Consider the following 19314-nt stretch of genomic DNA (forward strand, 5'->3'; position numbering starts at 1 on the left):
CCCGTGAAACCAAAATACGCTTTGTTTGCGGATGATATAACCTGTAACCTTTGCTTTCAGCACTATAACCAACAAAAATACATTTGACAGCCTTATCATCCAATTTTCTGCGCTGCACTTGTGGCACCAAAGCATATGCCAAACAGCCAAAAACACGCATGTGCTCAATAGAAGGTTTTCTATCATGCCATGCTTCATATGGAGTAATAGACTGCAAAGCTTTCGTAGGACACCTGTTAAGTACATAAGTGGCACACATGATGGCCTCAAGCCAAAAAGAATGCGGCAAAGCTTGACTTTTGACCATACATCGTGCCATTTCCGTTAGTGACCTGTTTTTCCTCTCAGCAACACCATTTTGCTGAGGTGTATAAGGCACTGTACATTGGTGTTTTATCCCACGACTAGCCAGAAATGCATTAAATTCATGAGACATATACTCCCCCCCTCGATTGGAACGGAGGGTGCCCATAGTACATTTTGAGACATTTTCAGCCATAGCCAAAAATTGTTTGAAGCACATAAAAACTTCGGACTTCGCTTTAAGCGGAAATACCCACGCATGCCTGGAGTAATCATCAATGAAAGTCACGAAGTACAGGTAATTGCCCAAGGACGGAGTTTGCATGGGCCCACAAACGTCACTATGCACAAGCTGCAACCTGCATGTGGCCCTAACTGAACCATCCTTTGGAAACTTAGAACGCTGCATTTTACCCAGAATACAGCCTTCACAAACATGTTTGATAGGTGCTTCAAGAGGAGGCAAAGAAGCAACCATATCAGATTTCTGCAAACGCAGCAAACTGGCAAAATTCAGATGACCAAAACGTGCATGCCAAAGTTTTGCATCTGAAATAGCCCTTGAATCTGCAACAGCATTTGCAAAATTTTGTCCACACTTGTCATACAAAGTGAGCTTATACAGCCCACGGCACAAAAGCCCAGATGCAACAATTTCATCACCAAAACTGAGATCATGAACTGTACATCTGTCATCCACAAATTTGACTACAAGTCCAAGTCTAGCAAGTGCGGATACAGACAATAGATTCTTCTTGATCCCAGGTACATAAAGTGCATCAACAAGTGTGAAGGAACTGCCATTAGCAGCAGTGAGCACAATCTTTCCAACTCCCTGAACTGGATAAGAGGCGTTGTTGGCACAAGTGACTGAATTCCCATGAGGGACAGACTCGAGAGAGGTAAACAATTCATGATGTGAGGTAATGTGCTTTGTAGCACCACTGTCGAAATACCACACATGTGAATCTGCAGCAACTGACAAGCATGCATCATGGACAGCAGGATTGTAAGTGCACTCTGCGCTAAAAGCCCATTCTGCATCAACATCAGCATCACAATCTCCTTTCACAGAAGACTCAACAATGGCTGCATTTGTAGTGGAACCAGCATTTGCAGTGGAACCACCCTCTTTCTTCTTAGCCTCTTTGGCCTTCAACTTAGGACACGACTTGATCAAGTGATCATTGGCTTTACAATAATGGCAACGCATCTTCTTTTTGCCCTTATCACCAGAATTGCCAGACGAAGTGCTGCCAGCAGAAGCATTAGGAACATAATTTTTGCCACTCGCAGCAGAACCATAAGAAGTGGCTGCATTACTGTTACCACCCTTTCTTTGAGAAGCAATAAAAGCCTGTTCAACTGCACGCTGCCTAGTCCTGTTTTTTCTAGAAAGTGACTCTTGCAACAGCAATGTGCATAATGCATCAAACTTGACAACTTCAGGATTTCCTTGGGTCATCAGTCTCCAAGTACTAGCAAAAGTCTGGTAGGAATCTGGTAAGGCATCAAGAACAGTCTGCACAAGGGAACTGTCAGAAATGACTTCACCTGCAGAAATGAGTTGCTCATTGATATCCTTGACACTAGCAAGGAAAGTGTCCATATCATCTTCCTCATGCATAATCTTCGACTCTAGCTCTTTACGCAGCAAAGCAATTTTAGCCTCATTGCGGCTTGCATAAAGACCTGCTAGAATATCCCAAGCCTGTTTTGCAGATTTTGCTGAACGGATGTGAGGAATAATGGTGCGCTTCACAGACAACGCAATCAATGCATGAGCCTGCGCATCCTTAACATCCCAACGAGCTTGTTCTGCTGTAGGCAAAACAACTCTAACAGCTGCAATCCTTGCAGCAAGACCTGCAACATCCTCAATATCGCCTACATCTTCAGAACCAGGACGTACATCAATGCCCTGCACAATGTTCCAGACACCTTTTGACACAAGAACGTGTTGCATCATATAAGCCCACATAGGGTAGTTGTCCCCATCCAACCTGTCCTCAGCAGCAAACATCTTGAACACATCTGTGTTGTTGTTGTCAGCCATGGTAAATGCTGCACCTGATGTGAAAACTGCCCGAAAATAGGAGAAATGGAGCGGGAACAACTTGTGCTATATAGCACAAACCGTAGAAGACTATAAGGCACCTGTTATGCAGAAAACGGCACTGACAGAAAATCTGCACAAAATGACGAAATAGCCTGTGCAGTACTGCCCGTAGTGGAAACGGAGGCCGAAATGAGCCCAAATCAAAATTCTGAGCACACCAAAGCTCACTGAAATCGGAGAAAGTGAGCAGGCGTGTGCTGGAGCAGCTGGCGACTAAGCCCGGGAGGACGTGACCTGCTCTGATACCAATTGTTGGAATTAGGGTTGCAGAGAAACACACACAGCTTGGAGAAGACGAAGGAAGCTCAAGGCACACAATAGAGAGTGTGTTACTTAGTGCGCAATGGAAAGATAGATAGCCCTAGAGTGATGGGCGTATATACAATGCACGGGGGAAAAAACCTCCTAAAGAGGGAAAAAATGCCCCGGCGGTCCTAGTGTGTTCACACACATCACTACCACATGTATATGGTAACATCAAGGATATTAATGAGCAACTTATTTCTGCAGGTGAAGTCATTTCAGACAGTTCCCTTGTGCAGACTGTTCTTGATGCCTTACCAGATTCTTACCAGACTTTTGCTAGTACTTGGAGACTTATGACCCAAGGAAATCCAGAAGTTGTCAAGTTTGATGCATTATGCACATTGCTGTTGCAAGAGTCACTTTCCAGAAAAAACAGGACTAGACAGCATGCAATTGAACAGGCTTTTATTGCTTCTCAAAGAAAGGGTGGGCAACAATGCAGCCACTTCTTATAGTTCTGTTGCGAGAGGCAAAACTTCTGTTCCTAATGCTTCTGCTGGCAGCACTTCGTCTGGCAATTCTGGTGATAAGGGCAAAAAGAAGATGCGTTGCCATTTTTGTAAAGCTAATGATCATTGGATCAAGTCGTGTCCTAAGTTGAAGGCCAAAGAGGCTAAGAAGAAAGAGGGTGGTTCCATTGCAAATGCTGGTTCCACTACAAATGCAGCCATTGTTGAGTCTTCTGTGAAAGGAGACTGTGTTGCTGATGTTGATGCAGAACGGGCTTTTAGTGTAGAGTGCACTTACAATCCTGCTGTCCATGATGCATGCTTGTCAGCTGCAGATTCACATGTGTGGTATTTCGACAGTGGTACAAAGCACATTATCTCACATCGTGAATTGTTTACCTCTCTCGAGTTTGTCCCTCATGGGAATTTAGTCACTTGTGCCAACAATGCCTCTTATCCGATTCAAGGAGTTAGAAAGATTGTGCTTACTGCTGCAAATGGCAATTCTTTTACACTTGTTGATGCACTTTATGTACCTGGGATCAAGAAGAATCTTTTGTCTGTATCTGCACTTGCTAGACTTGGACTTGTAGTCAAATTTGTGGATGACAGATGTACAGTTCATGATCTCAGTTTTGGTGATGAAATTGTTGCATCTGGGCTTTTGTGACGTGGGCTGTATAAGCTCACTTTGTATGACAAGTGTGGACAAAATTTTGCAAATGCAGTTGCAGATTCAAGGGCTATTTCAGATGCAAAACTTTGGCATACACGTTTTGGTCATCTGAATTTTGCCAGTTTGCTGCGTTTGCAGAAATCTGATATGGTTGCTTCTTTGCCGCCTCTTGAAGCCCCTGTCAAACATGTTTGTGAAGGTTGTATTTTGCGTATGATGCAACGTTCTAAGTTTCCAAAGGATGGTTGAGTTCGGGCTACATGATGGTTGCAGCTTGTGCATAGTGATGTTTGTGGGTCCATGCAAACTCCGTCCTTGGGTAATTACGTGTACTTCATGACTTTCATTGATGATTACTCCAGGCATGCATGGGTATTTCCGCTTAAAGCGAAGCCCGAAGTTTTTATGTGCTTCAAACAATTTTTGGCTATGGCTGAAAATGTCTTGAAATGTACTATGGCACCCCCCGTTCTGATCGAGGGGGGAGTATATGTCTCATGAATTTAATGCATTTCTTGCTAGTCATGGGATAAAACACCAATGTACAGTGCCTTATACACCTCAGCAAATTGGTGTTGCTGAGAGGAAAAACATGTCACTTACGGAAATGGCACGATGTATGGTCAAAAGTCAAGCTTTGCCGCATTCTTTTTGGCTTGAGGCTATCATGTGTGCCACTTATGTACTTAACAGGTGTCCTACAAAAGCTTTGTAGTCTATTACTCCATATGAAGCATGGCATGATAAAAAGCCTTCTATTGAGCACATGCGTGTTTTTGCCTGTTTGGCAGATGCTTTGGTGCCACAAACACAGCGCAGAAAATTGGATGATAAGACTGTCAAATGTATTTTTGTTGGTTATAGTGCTGAAAGCAAAGGTTACAGGTTATATCATCCGCAAACAAAGCGTATTCTGGTTTCACAGGATGTAGTGTTTGTGGAAGATTCTATTCAATCCTTGCTGTCATGTACTAGAGACAGTAATGTAAGCTCACAGGACATTTATGACACTTTGTTGCCTCTTTTCAGTGGTGGAAATACGAATGTAAGTTCCAATGAGGCAAATGTACAGCCTATGTGGGTTTTTGAAAATGTTACAGATCAACCTATTGCTGATGCAGATGTACATGATGTACTTGATGAGGAAAGGGCTGAAAATGAGCAGGCTAGAGATATGCCAAAATGGCTAGTACACATTTTGCGTGATAGTAAATTGGATGCACCTTTGTCTAGTCGTACTCGTTCAGGCTCTCGCCATGCATCTTATGCACCAGATTGTTATGCTTTGGCTGTGTCTAGCTTACATGATGTTGAGAAGCCTCTGTCTTTTGATGAAGCACAGAATTTAGAAAATTGGATGACTGCCATGCAATCTGAATATGATGCACTTGTAGAAAATGACACATGGACTTTATGTGATTTGCCTCCTGGGCAAAAGGCCATTGGTACGAAGTGGGTTTACAAGTTGAAACGCAAGCCGGATGGTGAGATCGATCACCATAAGGCTCGACTTGTTGCAAAGGGTTATGCATAGCAAAAAGGCATAGATTATGAAGAGACTTTTGCTCCCACTTGTCATATGACTACTGTGCGTTTTCTATGTGCATTGGCAGCTCATTTTGGTTAAGATGTACATCAATCAGACATTGTTACTGCTTTCTTGAATGGTGACATATTTGAGGAAGTTTATGTAACACAACCTCACAATTTTGTCATAAAAGGACAAGAGGACAAAGTGTGCAGATGTAAGAAGGCTTTGTATGGGTTGAAGCAATCTCCTCGTGCTTGGTATGAGAAAGCTGACACTCATTTGGTTAAATGAGGCTTTCGTAAACAGTCCAACAGAAAGCACATTGTATGTAATGTGTGAGGGTGATGTATTTCTCATTGTGGTTCTTTATGTCGATGATTTGCTGATCACTAGACCAAATGAGAGACTTATTGCTGAATTTAAGGCTGATTTGAATACTACTTTCAAGATGAAAGATTTGGGGTTGTTGCATCATTACTTGGGTATACAGTTTAAGAAGTGTGATGGTGGTATTACCTTGTGTCAGAAAAGTTACATAGAGACATTGCTATGTAAGTTTGGACTTGAGGATTGCAAACCTATTGCCACTCCCATGAAAACAGGTTTGAAGTTGAGTCTACATGATGCTGGTGATCCTGCTGATGTCACTCTTTATCAAACTGTTGTTGGCTGCCTCATTTATGTATGCAACATGAGGCCGGATATTCAGTTTACAGTCTCACAGGCAACAGATTTATGCATAGCCCAGGGTCTAAGCATTGGCAAGCTGTCAAGAGGATTTTCCGCTATCTTAGTGGTACTTTACATCTTGGCTTGTTTTATCCCAAGGGGGGATCATTGCCACCAGACTTACATGCTTTTTCGGACTCAGATTGGGCTGGTTGTTTTGATACGCAAGTGTCCACCAGTGGTTTTTGTTTCATGCTTGGCAGTTCATATATATCATGGTTGAGCAAGAAACAACCTATTGTGGCCACTTCGAGTTGCGAAGATGAGTACAGGACAGTCTTCACAGCTACGATTGAGTGTATGGCTCAGACACCTTATGGATGATTTGGGTGTTGGACAGGACACTACCAACACTATCTACAGTGATAGTCAGAGCGCATTGGCAGTTGCGAGAAACCCAATTTTTCATGCTCGCACAAAGCACATTGAGGTGCATTACTACTATGTCAGGGAGAGGCCCTCAACAAGAGAGATCAGCTTGGCTTATGTGCCAACACAAGACAACCTTGTAGATATTTTCACAAAGACATTGTCTAGTGAGAAGTTGGAAGCTTTCCGCAAAGCTTTGGGCTTACTCCCCTTTGTGGACTGATCATGTCCTCAGGGCATGGCACTTCCCTTTACTCATGTGCCAGCTCTCGTTCACCGCATCACTCGAGGGGGGATTTGTTACCATATACATGTGGTAGTGATGTGTGAACACACTAGGACCACTCGGGCATTTTTTCCCTCTTTAGGAGGTTTTTCCCCCGAGGATTGTATATACGCCCATCACTTTAGGGCTATCTATCTTTCCATTGCACACCAAATAACACACTCTCTATTGTGTGCCTTGAGCTTCCTTCGTCTTCTCCAAGCTGTGTGCGTTTCTCTGCAACCCTAATTCCAACAAAACATTAGGCTTAAAGTTGTTTTGTAAACATAATTAGCATAAGGAACATACCTTTCCAATAAAATAACATGGAAAATAGGATGCACTTTAACTTGCAAAGCTAGTTCAAGTTGATATGCAAGTGATCCAACTTTCTTTGACAATGTAACAAGTTCGAAACAATATACAAAAAGCCTCTAATCCAATCAAAGGATTAAATTTTGGCAATTTGGAATTAAGAAAAAGCATCTCCTCAAGCTAACATTGAAAGAATTATCCTTTTCTTGTCATAATACCCCTTTTTCCTTGTGTGAGTTTGATTAGTGCTTTGTCACCTTCTCATCTATTTTCTCAAGCACCCCTCTTGATACCTTTACGCTGTTAATAGAATTATAAAGTAGTTTTGAGTGGCACATTCATATTTGTAAATCTTTTCGAATAATTTTGAGCAACCAAATGCTTTGATAAGAACATAATATGAGAATTCACATACATGCAAAGCACCTCCTCCAATATATTATTTACCTCTTCACTTTTCTCACCATTATTATTTTGATAAAGAATCGTGTATAGCTATAATCGTATGTTGATGAATTGAACCGCCAAAGTGTAATATGAACTTAAAATCTTTATCAAACACAATGCCTCGAGACATACCATGTAGACAAAAGTGTATCGTGTGAACGCTTTCATTGATGGGAAGTGAGCAAGTTTTGTTAACCTTATCAACTTACCATATAAGTTATGTCATAATTGTGGAAACCTTTCAAGACAATGCAGCTATAGTGCAATGAACAATTGTTTACCCTAATGGAAATAGTCATTTGATATGTGGAAGAGGTGTAATCTGTTCTAATTGCTTTGTTCTACTGTCTGTTATGTGCTTACTGAAGTTATGATACAAGATATATAGCTTCTTGCACAACATTGATTTGAAGATGTAGCAACAATGTACATCACTATGTCACTGACACCCTTCTTAAGATACTGTCACATGGTTTGGTGTTATTCAGCAAATAAGTCCTTGCCCTTCCTATCTTTACAACAGTAAACCTTACAAAGTTACGCATAACCTTGCTACCATCTGTGCTGAAACCGCGATTTGCTTAACTTCAAATCATAATCTGTACAAGCTATTTAACTGCTGGATCCACTATAGCTGGATTGGGCTTCTCAAAGAAATAGGTGTTATGTGGCCAATTTTTCATGCAATCCGCACTTTTGAACTGACAATTTAACAAGCTCTCACATAGTCGGTACAAAAAGAAAAGTGAACAATAAAATATCTTTTTCAAGCACACGAGCTGTGAAGTTCCCCAAAACAATGAATGCAACACACAAGTTGATGAAGATAAGAAAGTCTTGAGATCCATGATAATGGAATGGTCCACACACTTTTACAACCATAAGCAGGTCACACACACTTGCATAGGAAAAATTGGTATTGCAATTCTTCCTCTGGAATTCAATGTAAACGTTAACCATGCTTGATTTCACTGCTTCTTACTTGTATAAGAGCTTCATTCTTTCCACAAACTCTGCCCTCTTTCTTCGTGGCAAGATTCGAAACAGAAAAAGCAAAATTGCCTAAACATGAATGCCCATATGCTCACAATTCCTCCTTTAGCACAAGGACTCAGAGAGATATGACCACTCCAAAGTGATGCTCAAACTTGTCCATTTGAATCCTAAACGCAGGTTTGTGGAGTGTGTCCAGAAAGAGTCTGACGCGAAGAAATGCAACAAGCACTGGAGCAACGCACAAACCTTTTTGAGTGGCTTGAATAACAGCATCCTCAGAAGACGGCCAACCTCTGATAAATTAAGAGAGGCAAGTCAAAAGAGTTCGATTGAAAAGCTCTGGATCGTCCCACATTGGCCAGTGAGAAAGCTGTAAATCAATTCCAAAATGCCAAACACATGATCACATTATTGAATGCTTGATGTAAATTGATTGAAGGTCTTCCATACATGCCAAATAACTAGGAGCCAGCCAAAAACACCACATCATATTGTGTTATGTGATTGTTGCAAAGACTGGTATGTAAACCTGCATTTTGCTGCCGGTTTAAAAACAAGTGATAAAATTACGAGGCCTGCCAGTGTAAAGGGCACATCAATCTAAGCTAGTTTTACCAATAAAATTTTATTGAGCTTAAGGTTTCTTTCTCACAAAAACTATCCTCGGTGGACGATCAAACCAAGGGCTGATGAGATGATAAAGCAACACATTGGTTGGTGTTTGGATGAATCAAGGCCGATGAGAAAAATCATCTCTATTTATTGTTCTCTATTGGAGTTTATGGAGTTCCAGATCAAGTATCATGTTGCGAGCATGTATAATTCAATGTGCTGCTAGGATTCATTAAAAAGCCAAATCCTTGGCAAAAGAATGGCGACGAGTTTTGTTCTCTGTTTGGCAAGTGCCTACATGGGTGCACCATATTAACCAGCTGATGGCTTGAAAACCAAATAACAAATCATGTATGATATAAACGTATCTAATAGCTTGTTGAACCAGATACTGTTTCTTAATTTTTTACAACCACTTAAGTTTTTAATAGCAGTCGTGCTCATTACCATGCACTTATTTTGACAATTAAGCACCAACAAGTTAGAATCCTGGATGTATATTTGAGTTCCTGCAAGGTTGCCTCCTCCATGATCATCGCATTGCAACAATAACCCCCTTGGGCATAGGGATTGCTGATCGCATTGTGGGTCGCTTGGAAGGAATGTCTTGGAAGACAATCACATGTGATCTGCAAGTACTGCAACATTTGACATTGATTGTCACCATCATCTACTTGCAGAAGCCATGGATCTAGTGCCCCATATCTATGCCTCTCATTACCCAACCTACCAAATTTGCATCTTAAAAAAATTCCTTGTCTGTAGATCGCTTCCCTAGTGAGGAGCTCTAGTAAGATCACCCCAAATGAGAGAGCCCCCTTTGAAGGTGCTCTAGCTTTGGTAGTGCTCTAGAGGCACATAGCCAAGTGCCCTTGCCAATGTTCTCACACTCAAGTGAGTTTCCAATGCACTTATTAGACTTGCCATGACAAAATCAAACACTCTAGCCTCGAGATTTTTGTCAAGGATTACGTTGCTGGACATTATGTCCCTAAGGATTATATGGAGCAACCACTCTTGACGTGCACAACCGTTGAAGTATCCCTCAGATGTCTTATGATCTTCTGGCATACCGGCACAAGGTGGGAGGGGTCCATCACATAGACCTAGGTTGTGTTCAAAACCTGCTGAAGAAGCAATTCTCAGCTACCCAGCTGAAGGGATTTGGACAGAGATGTACATTGTAGTTGCTAAACACATCAATTTGAACCCAAAAGGAGCAATTGGTAGCCTCCTTCGAGCTTGTTATAGGAGAGGTCCAGAAATCCTATGATTCTAAGATGCATTAAACTTGTAGGGATGGCAACAATTAGTGACCCACAGTTCGACATGCAAGCTATCTTAAGCCTCAGTTTATGGATGTTGCCAACACTGGTCATGCTTTGTTGAAGGGAGAAGATAGTGGATTCCAGGGCAACATAAAAGAGGGTCAGTCAAAGAAAAATTCAGTAAAGAGGTCCTTTGCAAAAGCGACTCCTGAAGTTTCCCAGGGGTCAGGAAATGCAGAGAAGGCTAAAGACTCAGCCAAGTCTTCTAAAGGACAGGCCAAAAGAAAGAAAAGTTGCAAGACATTATTTGGTAAAGTTCAAAAAGTATCAACCTATGGATGCAAAGTGGATTGATAAAGTCACCAAAAGTATTGTAGCTCTACCTCGAAGCCTTTGGTTTACAACCAATGTATTCCCCACTTAGATCCCTTCAATAGAGCGAAGGTCAAAGAGCTTGACATATGCTCAAAGGATGTTGGAGCTAGCACTTCACATGTACATGAGGATTCAGTGCAATAGAAGTGGACATTGCTTGACAAAAGTATGAAGGTCTCATTAAGTCATTTGTACACATCTTTTACAATCCTTATTGCAGATACATGCAATGATAAAAGGGTGTTAACCACACTGGATCATCTATGACATGTATAGGATGCATGCAATTGAGGACGTTTGCGATTTCAAGACGGGGGTATGTCACGAGGATGTGACAACCACTACATACATTTGTTGGTTTCCTCTCCTTGATTTTTTACTTAATTTTTGGGACCCTCTTGTTGAAATCACAAATGCCCGGACATTGCATGGCTAGTGTGAAATGGCCGTTGGCCTAGAGTTTCACCCGCAAGAGTCAAGGCCAGGCAACCACGAGATGGTTGGCCGATCGGCAGTAGAATCCGACTAGTAAAGAAGTGGCTAGGTTCAATTAAAGTCATTTAGGCCTTCGGTAAGTAGGTACTAGGAATTAAACCAAAAGAACCAAACTCGACACATGGCAGTAGGAGAGCAACCTGCAGGTCAACTCACACTCTAGAGTCTCTCATCCCAAGAGGGGGCACCCAAAATTGAGACTGGAGGCTAATTTTGTGATAAGTGCTCCACAATGTGTGTATGAGTAGTGGACGCAGGTGATCACAGCTTTAATGGAAAGCTTGCCTTCTCCCTTGTCTCATGTAGCGCAATGATTTGCTCTTGTGCATCTCTCTCTCCCCTTTGCATAAATGGTAATGCCCCTCTAGTTGGGCTTCTTAGATAACCATGTACAGTTTTGGGTGTTTTATGCGCGTTTGCCAAGGCAAGAGCCTTCTGTACAGGAACCGGATTAGCTAATTGCTGATCCCCTACAGGTACATAGTTTCACCGCAAAGGATTGCGAAAACGGAGAGTTTTCTCACATGAAAACTCATCCATTTCATAGGGGAATTGTCCCATTGCGTGCGGGAGCTTTTGAGACATGCGTAGACATGTTTGCTCCGCTCAATCTGATGCGAAACAGAAAGTTACAGCCTGCTGTGTTTTTCTGCAAGTTTAGGGTTTTGCACCTAAACTACAAGGTAACGCCATGGGAGCCTCAAGAAGACCTTGGGTGCTTATACAAGAGAATTTAGAGAGATTTCCTGCGAGGAATCTAGTCTAAGCGCCTCCACCACTAGAGGAGGGGCATCTAGCTCTGCTTGGATGATCGCATGGGGAACAAGGCCTTAGCCTTGATCATCCTAGAGATCAAGGAGATAAATGGCCTCTCCATGTCTCGCCACCCATTTGTATGTCGGGTCCCCATATCTGCACTCCTTGAACAAGGCCTTAGCCTTGATCATCCTAGAGATCAAGGAGATAAATGGCCTCTCCATGTCTCGCCACCCATTTGTATGTCGGGTCCCCATATCTGCACTCCATATAGCATAGCTGAGGCAACCAGAGTATCAAAAAGCCATAGCTTGGTGTGAGGCTCCTAGAACTGAACCTGTGCACACATCCTCTCCAAACCTCCCCAAGCTGCATATGCTCTAGTCACCCTAGTCTCTACCGCTCTCCTCATAGAATAAATCGGCCACTAAAGACCACCCCAACGTGGGTGTACATATGCGTATACTCCACTTGGTCCTGTCCATAAGTAAAACTATCCATGTCCCTACCAATTGTGCTCCTATGTCACCTCCCTCTCTATGTAGTCTGAAGCCTCATCCACATAAATGCCAAAAAGAGTGGGGAATAGTGGGCAGCCTTGTTCCACCCCAATGGTGGAGTATATAATCTCTGACATCCCCTGGGGCATACACACTCATCCTGTAACTGTCCAGTACAAGGCCATGATCCGCCATATGAGCTCTGCAAGCACCCCCAACTCCTGCAGTCTGCACATCAATCTGCCCCTCGAAACAGTATCAAAAGCTTTGCCGGAACCCACAAAGCTACAATAAATCCTCTTCCCATGAAATCTGCCCTCCTCAATGATAGCTCGTAGTATTTTTGTTTAGTTAGTCAGTTTCTTTCTTTTTATCCCGACCTTGTATCAGGTTCACCATGATGTAAATCTTTGGTGTCATAGGTCATTTTGGCCTTTAGAAGACACTAATATAACATTTCATCTTCATTTCATTCCATTTCATTCACATCCCATTAGTAATGATTGTCTTCCAAACCTCCATCCACATAAATGCCAAAAAGAGTGGGGAATAGTGGGCAGCCTTGTTCCACCCCAATGGTGGAGTATATAATCTCTGACATCCCCTGGGGCATACACACTCATCCTGTAACTGTCCAGTACAAGGCCATGATCCGCCATATGAGCTCTGCAAGCACCCCCAACTCCTGCAGTCTGCACATCAATCTGCCCCTCGAAACAGTATCAAAAGCTTTGCCGAAACCCACAAAGCTACAATAAATCCTCTTCCCATGAAATCTGCCCTCCTCAATGATAGCTCGTAGTATTTTTGTTTAGTTAGTCAGTTTCTTTCTTTTTATCCCGACCTTGTATCAGGTTCACCATGATGTAAATCTTTGGTGTCATAGGTCATTTTGGCCTTTAGAAGACACTAATATAACATTTCATCTTCATTTCATTCCATTTCATTCACATCCCATTAGTAATGATTGTCTTCCAAACCTCCATCCTCGTTTATTCAATATTGCGCCTAAACAACAAGTGCATGCCACTAAAAAATTAATCACTAGGGACAAGGGCACAACAAGGTCAAAAGTAGGATACACGACGGGCTGTTCGCCTTGCTTGTTAAATTCCTATATATAGCATATAGAAAGTCAAAAACTTGCCCTTGCCTGTCATCAACGCCGTTGCCTATGAGCAAGAGAATCACAATCAAACAACCTGAGACCTTTCTATGTAAACACAGAATTTCAAAGTTTCAAACATACACCTCAGGTAGCAGCCGTACTGTTACATCTTGCACAAGATCCTTTGGGGGGTTTGCTAGTTGGCAGTCAAGGTAGCGATCCATAACCCCCCATATCACCTTGACAGGTATTGAAACATGAGTCCTGCCTACATTCTCCCAGTAACCAGCATGAGCTGCTCTATAATAGTTTATCATGCCAGTCAAGGCTCCAGATGAAGTATAGGCTTCTACATACCTGCATCAAAAGGCCCAACATTTACTTACCAGAGATCAACTTTCGAGTTTGGAGACTTGCTATTATTTTTGCTTTCAAATTCATGAGAGACTCTGCGAAAACCTATTGATGTCCTCCTCACACTGACTCTTCAGAGAAGAAGTCCTTAGACTCCTTCGCAAAGCCCAAAACCTGCAAGCTTATGTTGGCAGAAAGAATCAATCACTTACGGTCCAACTGCTATTCGTAACATAAAACCTTTTACGATTTCTCAGCACCTGTTGAATTGCAAGAATGCTTCTGGTATGACAGGGAGTTGGAAAAAAACTGGAAAAGGCATAAACCAAAATAGATAGGACGCATTAGATTCAAGTTTCACTCGATGATTGTAAAAGAACTTTCTGTAATACAGAAACATTCCTCCCATAAAATCTCCTTTCATCCCGAGAACGGAATGTAAAAATTCATTGGATATGCATACAAGCAAGGTTACGATACCAAAATGTAACACGTGTTTTGAATGTTATGGGAAGAATTCAGCTTTTTGCTGCCCAAATACAAACTAAACTCCAACTTACTAATAACTTGTATCAAAAACTTGTAACCCTTGAGTGATGTTCAATTGACAAACTTACTGATTCCTTCTCTAAGTCAACAAAATGGGAAGAATAAAAGTTAGACCAAATTCATATCAGTGCTTATCACGCAACAATAGCTTATGGTTTCCCATGCACAAAGAGCTACTTACCAAAATACCAGCTTCTAAGGCGTTGACATAAGCTCCTCTGTAAGTGACTCCGCAGAGAGTCAAAATGAGGTGAGTTCACAGTCACTATTTTCTTGAGCTTGTTTGGGCAAATCTCTGCAACTGCCCAAACAGCCACTCCTCCCCAGTCATGGCCCACCTGCACATTGACTTACAATCAATATGACTCTAGCACCATGTTGGAAGTTCTCTGTTAGAGCATTTTGATGCGCAAGGTTGTGTGTCAGTGTATGCATGCATGGGAGTGTGGGTGCTTGTGTATGTGTGTGCAAGGAACATGCACACACCTGTGAGAGGGGTCGTACAGGCCTGAGAGCAGAGAAGAGAAAACACCAAAAAAGAAAGAAAGAGTGTTAAAGGGGCCTATAACCAGTGGAATATCAAGAAAGAATATTCGAGGGGCCTATAACAAATGGAACATCTCACTGCCAGCTGCAATGCCTTTCTTTTTTATAATGAGGTCCTAGTAGTCATAGCTCGTCACGATCCTCACTCTACAAGCCATGCCTTCTTCCAATTTTCTTTTCTGAGCTCCATCGTGAATGCATGCATAGGGCGTCTCTTGGGGGAATATGGTGGGTGCACCAAGGCGAGAGCATATGAGCATGAGGACGAGAAAGGGGCATTGGTATAACGGGAGGTGAGGCATTCTGCTCCACACCCAAATCTTGCACAAAGGGGGGACATAGGAGGAGATTGAGAATCTGACAACTCACTTCTGGGATTCAATCTGCATGATACACATGATGCACTCACATTATAAGTGTCACAACACAGTAGACAAAGACCTTGTATCCTTTTTTCAATATTGGTGTTCTGGAAGATAGACTCTCTTTTCGAGAGCTTCCAACTAGTTTCGCAGAAGAGGGGAAATCCCCTAAGCAGAAAGAAAGTGGAAACACTTCCTCAGTCAGTAGTCAGAACAGAACAGAAGAAAGAATAGAGGACGGGCGTATGCCCCGTTCCTGTGCTTGTAAAGATTCTCCCTTAGTAATAAAGATATTCTCTTTATGGGGGGGGGGACCAGCCCATCTTCTGGTCCCCAATAAAGTGTCAAGTTTTCTCTCTCCCTCTAATTCTCTTGAGTATTTGAAGTGCAATTAAACGTCAGTTTACGCTTCCGTATTTTTGTGACACATGTACAAGATGCTCAGCTACTAATACATCAGGATCCCCTGTCTTTCCTATACTAAGCCTATCTATTACCTCGCGTACCATACTATCTGTGAAAAAAGTAGAGGACTGAGGAAAAATCTTAGGTGGATCTGGGATATGTGGTTGCCCCCATGTTGCATACAAATCAGTTGCATACTGTCCCCCATGTATCAAGCGATGTGATCTGTAATGGAGAACTATGTTCTCGAAAAATTGTATCCGCGATAAGCTGCCACCTCCCCAACATCTTGTGAACTCCTCACTATCCCGAGGTCATGATGGTCTGTTTCCTGTAAAATCTCCTCTAATTTATCATAGAATGGCACTTGTAGACTCCTCGTTCTAGCATTGAAATCCCCCAAAAGAAGCACATCTCCATCTAGAAAATTGGCATATATCCTCAACCATAACTATGTGAGGTGAACTTCTCTTTTTGCAAGGCAAAAGTAGATGTAATAGGTGGAAAGTAGCATATAGCGATGATAAGGCTCTATGGTCCTCAAGACACAATCATATCCACATGAACCGTGCCTCATCATCTTGATGGATAACCTGAATAATAGGGGACAAATCCTTCATATAAAGAACTGCGACACCTCCAGACCGGGCCTTGCAAAGGCATTATTTGAATCTCTCTTTCCAGCACTTTGCCTCATTCAAAGGATCATAGAGGTGTCATCAGATAGACTCACACGTAGAGCCTTCAAGAGGCCTCCAGACAAATTTCACAGTCAGACGAGTAAGAGTCTTGGTACTCGCATGTGTGAGAGTGGTTTGGAGCACATGGACTGGACATGGATAGATTACCACCCTTCCAGTATGACCGGGACTCACCCTTCATCGAGCTCTCACACAGTGAGACGAATACAATACTCAAACATGTTCTATGGCAGCTCTACAAACAGAGAGACATGGATCGCCCCTAGACAGCCTCTTCCTTTGAAGATGTTGTATTACAGTGAGAACTTCTTGACCATGCTAGACGAGGGGTTCATTCAGAGGCTACGCTACATGGACACATGCATGCCACATAGCTCACGAGTAGCGATGGGTCAGCTCCGAGTATCATCACACCGGCTAGAAATAGAGACAGGAAGATCTGCTCATACCCCCTGAGCTGAGAGGTTTGCCAGCTTTACAGAACGAGGGTGGGTAAGTGAGGATGAGGAGCACTTCGTCTACAAATGTAAAGCATATGAGAGTATCCAAGATAGAAATGAGGCTCTGTTTACAAGACAACCCACCCTAGGATAGATCATGGAGTCTAGAGATCAGTGCCAGTTTGGCAGTTTTCTAGGGGAGATACATAGATATAGAGACATTGCTCACACCTGTAGTTGCACCAAATGGTGGCAGGCAGTCTCAGCTTACAAACTTCTTCCAAAGGACCACAACCCTATTGCCAACCGTCACACGGACACAGAGGGGGGCCACCCTACAACAGACTGAGACTGTCAAAGCTAGGAGACAACCCCAAGCTCCAAGATACAGAGCTTTGAGACTCCATTGCATACAAATCCACAGAACAAGGCAATGAAAGCAGCCTTGCTTGAGCATCTTCAACCACGCACGTGTCACAAACTACTGACATGTCAAGCCACTGAAGAACGAAGCCAACCTGTAGATCCTCGTCGAGGGGCCTAAACCCTAAGAAGAACAAGCAATAAAAGAAGTTTTACCAACTTGCAAAGTCTTGCTGAGTGGCCTATTTTTAAAGATGAGTTCCCACCAACTTACAAGGCCCCGTCCGATGGGGTCCAAGGGACCTAAGGCCATTAAAATAAAGAGGGACCCACACACACACACACACACACACACACACACACACACACACACACACACAAAGACTTGCGTGGAGTCTCATGATGTGGCAGGCTAGTACGGAATCCCGCATTTTGCACTGACTTGCTGACGTGGCAGCCTGTACAGATTTCCGTGATTTATGCTGGTTGATTTTCAGCACCATCTTTTGGGCCAGATGCTTTTGATTTTAAAGCTTTACATTAATTGCTTTTCATAGGCCAAGGGCCTTTAAATATGTGCAGAGGGCTCAGTCTCTGGCACTCTTCCGGGTGAAGGTGCAGAGCGCAAGTACTCGCATTGTACTGAGTTCAAGAAATATAAAGAAACACCGAAAGGGGCACCAGCGTTTGGGACAAGTGCTCTCTTGGGGTGGAATTTTGCCACTCCCTATCTCGTGTCATGCACTCTCTATCTCTTTCAGTTCAGTTGTTATTTGAAGTGCTTAAAGTTGTTCAGAATGTTCTTTTCCGTTGGCACGTGCTGCCCGTCCCCGTTACACATGACAGAAGGAGAAAGGACCACCACCCAAAACCACTCCCTCTCTGTTCCGAAATCTTCTCCAAATCGGGAAAAACAGCAAAAAAACATGCACACGCAGAGCAGACGAGCATTCACTCACCCACACCTCTCACAAGCAGGCAACACAAGCAAACCAAGCAGTCAAGCACAACATGCAAGCACACCAATCAAAAGTTCACAGACAAACATATAACAAGCAGCGAAAGCCCAAAATGCAAAAAAGCAGAAAACAAGGGGCAAAGGAAGGAATTCCCACAAAAGCATTTATATCAAAAAGTAGAGAACCGTGGAATGATACGAAATAAAAAGGTCTCTTTCTAAAAAGTTAGATTCATAAATTCATGTGAAGAAAATGCATCGAGTAGACATGTGCCTTCTACCAAATAATGTTGCGTTAAAGTATGTGTAAAAAGGGAAAATCTAAAATGTAAATATTGACTACCTTACCATGGAAACAGCTTGGTCATTACTGCAGCAATCGACCAAATGAAGCAAGTCGCGTGTCACACAATCTTGACTATAATTTTTAACACCACTTGGTCTTGAAGATGCATTGTAACCCCTTAGGTCCGGAGCTATCACATGAAATCCTGCCTCTGCAAGAGCCTTAAACTGGTTCTTCCAAACAAGCCAAAAATTTGGAAAGCCATGGACAAGAATTACCTAGTCCACACAATACAAAGCATGTTCTCTTTCAACATATAAACAAACACTTGATAATTATGTTACCTTTAGTATGACCATGGATGATTTTTGCAATTTGAAAGATTCACAAGCCAATGTCATTAGACATGCATAGTAATCTTACCACCCTAAACCTTCCAAGAACAAAAAAAAAAGTTGCTTTCAACAACCACAAAGAAGGCCTGTACTTTGTCGTAAATTGAGACACTAGATCGTTGTTAAGAATCATAACCAGTAAGATATACCTGACCTACTAAGCTCATAAGAGCACTCAAACCATAAAGTTTTTCCACAAAGGCAGCAACATTTTTATCTATTTCAAACTTACATTTCAAACAATGTTCTTCAATTTTCCTGGTCGCTCTTGCACTCTTCTTGTCTGCTTATTTAAAGATAACATATCGTGGACTCTCGATCATGTCAATGTTGTTG

At 42.4% G+C, this 19314-nt stretch overlaps 1 protein-coding gene across 6 annotated transcripts in view; it reads right to left on the reverse strand.

Moving 5' to 3' along the window:
* Positions 1 to 8252: 8252 nt before the first annotated feature.
* LOC147443608 (uncharacterized) overlaps positions 8253 to 19314 on the reverse strand; it is a 118080-nt gene continuing 107018 nt past the window's right edge. For 5 of the 6 annotated variants that reach the window (XM_086526419.1, XM_086526424.1, XM_086526420.1 and 2 more), the window contains 6 exons: positions 18646 to 18861; positions 14704 to 14860; positions 14234 to 14282; positions 14079 to 14147; positions 13763 to 13976; positions 8253 to 8875 (listed from right to left, as the gene is read on the reverse strand). In XM_086526419.1, the coding sequence (XP_086382545.1) occupies positions 8807 to 8875; positions 13763 to 13976; positions 14079 to 14147; positions 14234 to 14282; positions 14704 to 14860; positions 18646 to 18861 (774 nt within the window). In that variant the 3' untranslated portion in view covers positions 8253 to 8806. Of the gene's footprint in view, positions 8876 to 13535; positions 13684 to 13760; positions 13977 to 14078; positions 14148 to 14233; positions 14283 to 14703; positions 14861 to 18645; positions 18862 to 19314 lie in introns of those variants that run through there. The other variant, XM_086526422.1, reaches the window with a different exon arrangement.

Source organism: Adiantum capillus-veneris, chromosome 13 (assembly GCF_014529385.1).
Source record: "Adiantum capillus-veneris isolate H3 chromosome 13, ASM1452938v2, whole genome shotgun sequence".
NCBI classification, from domain to species: domain Eukaryota; kingdom Viridiplantae; phylum Streptophyta; class Polypodiopsida; order Polypodiales; family Pteridaceae; genus Adiantum; species Adiantum capillus-veneris.